Below are 8,475 nucleotides of genomic sequence, written 5' to 3'. Positions count from 1 at the left end.
ACAAGAAAAGTACGTTTTACAGAATAGACACCTTTAGCATACCGTGTATCGTGTTATCGGTACCGGTACCAGAGCACCGGGAGCCCGCGCGCAGCCAAAGGTCTTGCGCAAATCGCCTTGACGGCACCAGACGGCAGCCTTGGGATCAATCAACGCTTGCTCGCCGGTGGTGGGCGGGCTCTCGGTACTCCGGTAAAGGTAACAGTAACACTGTGCACGCTATGGTAAATGTGTCTAATATGTACCAAAGCTTTTACCGGAGCGCCATGGCATAGTTCCGTTCGCTCAACACTGCTATACCCTAACACCCTGTTTGGCCTTCCGGCTCGTCTGACAACCTTAGAAAAGGCTCGACAGCGTCTCTAAATTAATTTTTAAAGATAATAAAAATCCATGGGAGACATTAAAACAGTTGCTTACTGTTAATTCTTGGAGCGAAAAAGGCAGGCCAGAAAATTAATTCCCGGAGAAAACGAGCGCTAATCCATTGCGCCGCGGAACCGATGGTAATGGAACGCTTTCACATGAGTAGTTATCCTTTCTAACAAAAAAAGTTCTACTCGCCGCCAGTTGCACGGCCTAACCCGACCTGAGTGTGCAGGAATTGCAGGCGGAAAGAGGAAACGGCGGAGTACAGTTGCGACTGGTTGGGGCCTCAGCTGACGAGCGTAACCTTGGACGATCAGCTAAAGCTCATCGACCAGGTTCGTGAAGCAGCTCGGGCAGCTGTAGTTTTGGAATGAGGACCCCACCCATGAGATCGTCAAGCAACTCTCAAGACAAGTTTTTGCTCTCTCCAGTGCCTACTTCTGCTCCATGTAAGCGAGAGAAATCACCACGCTGCCCCAGGAGCTGAGAATTGCGCCGGCGAAAAACAGAAGACATACAGGCACAAACACAGCAACGAACGTCGGGTTTTGAACCCCGGGTTCTCACCTCTTTGCAATGAGGTTCCATAGCGCAAAGAAACGAAAGGACAAGACACAAGCGCTAACTACTTCCACTAAACGGTTTATTTGGCACTCACGGGGTTTATAAAGGTACAATCCAGGTGCTACAAGGGAAACACATGAAAGGTTTCAGGCTAACAGTGTGAAATTTGACAACAGAAATCTCAAAATCTAAAACTAAACTAAAGAAATCGCTATTCAAATAAAACCTATAAACTGGTATGCACGTTTCAGAACTTTGCACACTACCTTGTATCCAAGCATACCAGCAAACGGGCATTCCAGTTTTTAGGTTTTCTTTTCTTTGCATTTTGTTTTGCTTTGTTTTTGATTTTGAGATGTATTTGGTCCAATTTCACACTGCCCCTCTGATAATGTTTTATGTGTTTCTCATCTCGCACTGGTTTGTACCCTAATAAACAGTGTGAACGCCAAATAAAGCATTTAGTGCAAGTTAACGCTTGTTTCTTGTCCCTGTGTTGTTTTGCGCTATAGAAACTCATGCTAATTACCCATTAGCCCGAACCGTCACCCTTCTCAGTCACATCATTTTCTCCTACTTACATGTTCTACACTTTCTCTTTTGTCTACTTCCTTCTAATTTGTTCCGACTAAGGCCCAGGCCGTCTGTGCCCGCCCGTTACCAAGGGTGAAGCGACCATAGCACCACCACAGTTCATCATTATCTTTATCGTCGTAGTCGATGTCGGCTAGAAGGGCACGGCGCCAGGAGTCATCAGCATCATGATCATCTGTAGAACGGTACTGTTGATAGAATGAAATCATGCAAGGCAACCATCAGCATCATGATCATCAGTAGAACTGTACTGTTGATAGAATGGAATCATGCACCCCGCATGTTATACGTTGTCACTTTACAGGCCCAGAACCACGTTAATACAATAAAAATGTCTTTAATGCAAGTCACTCGGGTGCACTCGCCAAAAAACTGATTGTCCCGCACAAACTCACACGAGCGTCCGCCGCACTGACACGCACTTGCACGATGCTGTTTCCCGCGCTCGCCCACAGTTCCACACTCCCTTAACAGCCATGTCCTGACTACTTGACGTTGGTGTCCATTGCAGGGGGCGCCAGCACACGGCACTTAAAGAAAATAAGAAAGCCTACAGGCATAACCACTTTTGTTCCAAGTGCTACTCACTAGAGAGGACGAAGAAGTGCACACCGATGTGGCAGTGACTCGCCTTTGCTCGCAACCCACACTTACCCTTGCCGTTTGACGAGAATGCAGTCCGCCCAGGAAAGCCCCGAGGGACGCCAGGAAGCCAGCAGTCCTGGCGTAGTTTCGCCGCCGGCCCAGCTACAACAGGAGAGCTGGACGCCCTCCCCGACGTCTCCTGGCCCACAGCAAGACGCAAGTTTGCAGGCTGAGGGAGCATGGGGGGCGGCTCAGGCGCCAGAGCAGTGCTATCCCGTTTTCTACTACGATGGTGCTGTGGGCCCCCTTCACGATCCGTTGATAGAACCTGAGCCACCAAGGACGAGCAGCTCCGAGTGCCTTAGCTTTGTGCTCGGCATTGCGTTCGCTGGCGTGCTCCTGGGACTGGGCCTCCTTGTGGTCCACGGGCCACTCGCTACCCACGACATCACCCCCGAGGACGATGCCACGACACGCAGCCTGGTGGCGACTCCACATGCTGTCGGCCGACTAGGGATTCCACACAGAATGGCCGCGCCACGGGTTGCAGGCGGCGGGAGGAAGAGGGCTGCGCAGCGTTCTCGCATCGTTGTCCCGGTTGGTGGAAGTGCAAGAAATGAAGTGGTATACCGTGCCCCAGTGTTAAGCCCGAAGACGAAGACTGCCGCCACAGAGGCGCGAACGCATGATCCCGACGAGCACAAGGAAATTCGCGTGAGTTTTCTGATTTAAATGTAGTGCCAGAGAGAGAGGAAGAGGAAAGGCAGGTTAACCAGAAGGGTGTCCCGGTTGGCTACCCTGCATTGGGGAAGAGAGATGAGGGTATCGAACAGTTAAATAAAGAAGGGGCGAGGAGCACAGTAAAAATTCTTCCTTCAAGCCAGTCGCTGTCGGGCAGCAATACAGTGCGGTTTCCTTTGGTACCGCACTGTCCCTTCATGTAATCGTTTTTGGCTGATGAACTCAACTGTAGCCCGGACAGCAGCTGAGTTAAGCTGCAAGAACTGGGTGTAGAGAGCCCAGCACTTGCAGTGCGTTGTGTGCTGCTGGCGTGTGCGCCGGCTAGGGAGCAGAGCACGCAAGAGATTCATAAATGATGTGAGAATCGCAGTCACTTGGAGATCTTGGCCACGCTCCGTATCGTGGATTTTCTCTCGGTCAGTCGTACGAGTTATATATTTGAACATTTGGAGTGCGGCAACATCCCTGACCCAGTGAGCCTGCAGAAGCGTTACTACTGGCGTTACTTCAAGCAACGTTCCGAAAACGTTTGTGCTTTGTACATTCCTTATGAAAGGCAACTTTACAATGTCTGTCGCTCCGTACAGCCAGCGCAATCTAAGGGCGAGTGCAGTTCGCAGCTATCGGTGTTCGAAGACTGGAGGCGCGTTCCCTACACGCTTCTGCGTACACTGTAGCAGAGGTAGACGAAAGCTTTCTGCCGCTGAATAGCTCTAGACGCAAAAAATTTCGCGAGCGCATGCGCAGTGCATCAGAGCTATAAAATTGTCGTACGGCTGCATTTCCTCCAGATTCAAACTTCTCGTCGTCTGTAACGTACAGCCACTTTGCCAATGAGCGCAATTGTAACCAAGCGCGAAATGCAGTATCCCATAGCTATCATTGTGTATCATTGCTGTGGTCACAGAACGCTCCTGCTAAAGTGCATTTATTCTCTCAAAACAGCATCGGAGCACAGGATCGGCTCCAGGTGTAGCTGACGCCGCGCTCGAGTTTCTAGTGACTGCACTCTGAAATGTGTATGTATCTTTCATATGGCGCGTCACGTCAACTTGCACGACAAAAGTTCTCTTCGGGGCTTATTCAAATGAAGCGGCAATACAGCTTAACATATGCTTAGGTTCGCTCTGCTTGAGTCGAGGGTGCCAAAGGAAGCGGGTTACAGCGCACTAGAGAGAATCACTCCTCTTCTCGGTAACCGCGAATCGCAGACAGACTACGAGTCCTGCAGCCGCCACCTGTACACACACTGCACGCTGCCAAAGAAGGAGTTCTTCTACAACGTGGACCAGCAATCCTGTGTGTCGGCGGCTGAAGACACGGTGCACGTCTGCAACCGCGGCTCTAACCGTTTCGCGAGCCTCGACATCTGCCTCGCCAGCTGCGTCAAAGGTCGCCAGACATCGGACCGCTGCTACGAGAACACCATCTTCTTTCCCTGCTCGCGGTGAGTGCGATGCGTCTCTGCAACGCCTTCTCTATTACAGAGGAGGCGTTGGCCCTTTCCAAGAGCTGGCCGTTCTCATTATTGCCCTCCAATATTTCCGGCTGCGATTGCATTTCGAGGAATTACCGGCGTGGTAATAGGTAGGGATGAAAATTTGCTGAATATGCGACTGTGGTGTCATGTTGTGGTAAATATTTGGCCTGGCCGAAGCTGATAACTGAAAAGCAGGCCACAGTCTTCGCCACAAAAATAAGACGCTGGGAATGAAGTAAAAAAATGGCGATGTCCACATGAGGCCGTCGTCACCCCTCCCTCCTCCCAACCACCCTCTGCCCCACCCCAATTTCCTCCTCTAATATTTGCCAATGAGTCGATCGGCCCCTGAGCTTCAATGTGACCTCAACTGAAGATGGGGATCTAACTTGACTCATCAGTTTTCTGACCCACGAGTGATTAGCGGCCGCGGTGGAAAGTTCTAAATCACTTTTTTCGGACAGGAAACATTTTTATTTTGGTTTTGATAGTCTTCTCGCTATCGCCATGAACGCCTCTACAGGCGGGTTCAAATTATCGGGTGGGCTGTTGCCAACTGAAAGTGGCCGCTCATAGGACCTACCACTACACAGAAAACTCGCGCTTTCTTGTTTTCCCGCATCCGCTTTGCGAGATTGACAAACCCATGTCTTACACAATACAGCAAACATTTTTGCAAAGGTACCACCAGGATATAGGCTCCACTGTAGTTCTCTATGGAGCAGTAATGCTCCCCGAATTACGGGCAGGTCAGGAAATTTCACCCAGAGAAACAAAATATTTGCACGGGGAGCCCACGCATGCGCCATGATGGTGTAGTTGGCGGCAGAGCTAAAGAAAAATGAGCAGGTGTAGTGAAACCTACCTGACAGCAATGAAAGGCAGCCTCTATCGCACTCAATAGTTTGGCTTGCTCCTGTCTGTTTAAGTACTACGCACAGACAAGAATTAAAATGTTGCAGTGGGCGTCTCGTATAGACCAGCTTGATTGCTGCGGCACCATGGAATGGTGATGCAGGCAAAAGAGAGAACGATGCTGACCAACATGCGCTAGATGATGGCCAGCTCAGCTCTGTGTATGCGTATTTGATCGGTGATGTGCATGCTGACCACCAGCGGCGATTTGAGACGACGGACTCTTCATTATTGGTCAGGTTAAGTCACATGCTACGATTTGTCGCTGACCGCCGTGGTCTTTTATACATACGTACGGTTGGTATGTTGGGTTGAACATTTCGAAGCGGCGCATGGACAATGACAGACGCCGTAGTGAAGGGCTCTGGATTCAGTTAGACTACCAAGGGTTTTTTTAACTCGTACTGACATCGCATTTATGTAGATCGCCTGCACCGAAATGCGTTCCACCGGGCCGCGTTTCTATATCGCGTCCTGAGGCCCGTAGCTGAACACTGTAGACCCTAATCCACCCCGGCGAGTATGGCAGGTGTTTTAGCGATGAATTTAAGTAATTTTCAAAAATCGGCTTTTTGGGCTATAAATATGGCTGTTGCGGCACAGTGTCAGCATTGTCGGTATTGGCGGACACCGGCAACATTGGTAAACTGGTTAACTAATTTCCGATAATTAGACTTTTAGCTATCACAGTTATGCAACTGGTTGCAAATAGAGATTTCTAGCCAGTCGTTAGTAATAGCCATCTCAGCTTTTAGAATTTCGAAAACGCCATTGCCCTCAGCGCTGTGGCTTGACAAAATTTGGCTATATCGTACCAAAATAAATGCGCTTTCGAACAGCATGCAGGCAAAACAACCTTTCCAGTGCACGCAACTAGTCAAAGAAGCCAAATTTTGTTCAGCCACAGCGCCAAGGGTAATCGCGTTTTCCGGATTCAAACAACTGATACGGCTATTACTAACAACCGGTACAAATCTCGAATTGCAACTAGGCGCCTAACTCAAATAGTTAAAAAAATAAACTATTAAAAATTAGTTAACCAGGTTCCTCCATACACGATTCATCGGTTTTCTGGTGTCCGCGAACACTCGTAATACTATGTTGAAAAGCCATAGTTTTTCCTAAAAAAAAGCATTTTTGTGAATTACAAGTCTGCCCTCAAACACCTTTATCCTTCTAGAGAGGCTTAGTGGAATCGCTCTTATCTGTTATTTACTATATTGGCGTTGTACCTAGCTGTTAACAAGGTCGTGATATACGGGAGCCCGTAGAGCGATCATAGTAGGGTGCAGAAGTGTGCATTACCCACATAAACACCGCGTCCCTTGTGCAGGCAAGACGTGCTGTATGAGCCGTGGTACTTCGACGGCAAGAAGTGCGTCGCGTGGAGCTTCCCGCAGGGCAGCTGCCTCTCGGCCGGCCACCGGGGCGTGTTCCGCAGCTGGGACGAGTGCCGCAGGCACTGCGTGCTGCATCCTGGCCCGGAGTGCGACGAGGCGCCCCCGCCCGCCGAGACGTGCTCGCCGCGCCAGCTGAGGCACCCGTACTTCGCCGACATGCAGTCCCACGGCGGTGCCCGCTGCGTCAACACGTCCCGGCGAACGCTCGAGTCGCAGCGCTGCCTCATCGGCTCGAACCAGTTCTCCTCGATGTCGGCTTGCCGCAGGGCCTGCGTCAGGAGCTAGCGGCGCGTGCCTGGCGGTGGTCGCCCTAGCTCATCGTGCAAGCCATGCCGCACTGTGTGCCTACAATAGTACCACGATTTTGGCATCATGTCAGCAGAGTCCGCGTTATGCGTTCTTGGCAAAAAAGCTATTGAAAAAAAAAGAACACCACGGGACGCGGGGTTTACGGATCGTCGATATCGTCTGCTGCTTCGGTGATTATTCCAGGCAATGCAGTGGGCAAAACTCGGTGTACCGAATTTTGAATACAGATGCGCGTAAATTTCAAATCCATGAGCCCCGCTAACGAGGAAATGACTGTCAATATAATCAATTGCATGAGTATCGAAGTCTCACCTGGCGCATAGCTCAAGTGTGTCTTCTTGCGCTAACACACTTTCGTCTATGTATTTACAACCAAGTGGCGCAAGTCATCTCTGCGGCCCCCTCTAAAGCATTAACTGTGAAAGAAGAAAGCAAATTCATTAGCGTACGCGTGGCGCCATGCGAATGACGTGAAGTTATCTTGGTGCAGATGAATATATATATATATATATATATATATATATATATATATATATATATATATATATATATATATATATATATATATATATATATATATAGTTGCGAAAAAATGAGGTACTTGGCGCTGCTTAAAATATTATACATCGAAGTAATCGCTTAGTTTAAAGAAACCTTTTTAGTTTACTCGATGTTTCGTTCTGAGGAGCGATCTTTTTGAAGAAATATTGAAAAAATCGCTCCTCCGATCGAAACGTCGACTAAAACAGAAATTTTTCCTTAAACGAAGCGTATACTTCGGTGTATATGTGTACACAGAAACTGAAGACTCTGGCATCGCTGCATGCTGTACTGAACCTAGAAAGAGAGAGATTTTGATAAACGGAAAGCTTAGTGGCACGCCTGACTAGTGCCTACCATCTCGCCTGCCTAGTACAAAGCAGAAATCGCTGTATAATGGCATCGACAGATTCATTCAGTTAATACCCTGCAGTGAAAAGCGAAAACGGAGCATTCGCAGCATAAGGCACCGGATCTCAGAAACCAAATTATTTTCTCACTTAAAACAAAGGGATGACTGAGCAGCCTGAAATAAATGTCTTTGAACGATACTGTGCAACGTACTTGCTTTCACATTTTTACTTGGACCCCATCACATGCAATTTATGGCTGAACATTGTTGTTGCCATTGTTTGCCTCATAAAATGGCACATATTGGCACATACCCGCAAGGGGTGTTGGCCTTAACCAGGCTGTGACTACTTGTATTGCAAAATGCTGCGGAAGAGATGGGAGGGCACAAAAATTTAGTCAACTAAGTTACCGTCACAGAGGTGGCTGAGGGTGGTTAGGGGGACTAACAAGCTTAATTTATGCAAGGGAGTAAGTACAAGAAAGAAGAAAAAAACGTGGAATAGCAAAACGAACATACCTAAATAAAGGGTAAAAGTTCAGTGCGAAAGCTTATGATGGTAGGCGTTTTGTTTCTAGATGAAAATTCTGAACGGCAGAGCAGTTCAATGCGCGAGAAGAGGTAGA

At 48.7% G+C, this 8,475-nt stretch overlaps 1 protein-coding gene across 1 annotated transcript; it reads left to right on the top strand.

Annotated features, from left to right (window-relative positions):
• The first annotated feature begins 2,096 nt into the window (after positions 1 to 2,096).
• Positions 2,097 to 6,999, top strand: LOC144099940 (uncharacterized). The gene is made up of 3 exons (XM_077633024.1): positions 2,097 to 2,826; positions 4,065 to 4,300; positions 6,582 to 6,999. Exons 1-3 carry the CDS (start codon positions 2,200 to 2,202, stop codon positions 6,931 to 6,933), a joined length of 1,215 nt encoding a protein of 404 aa, XP_077489150.1. The 5' UTR covers positions 2,097 to 2,199; the 3' UTR covers positions 6,934 to 6,999.
• The last annotated feature ends 1,476 nt before the right edge of the window (positions 7,000 to 8,475 follow it).

The sequence above is a fragment of the Amblyomma americanum genome, chromosome 1 (genome assembly GCF_052857255.1).
Source record: "Amblyomma americanum isolate KBUSLIRL-KWMA chromosome 1, ASM5285725v1, whole genome shotgun sequence".
NCBI lineage: Eukaryota > Metazoa > Arthropoda > Arachnida > Ixodida > Ixodidae > Amblyomma > Amblyomma americanum.
This window is presented reverse-complemented; position numbering and strand designations above follow the sequence as displayed.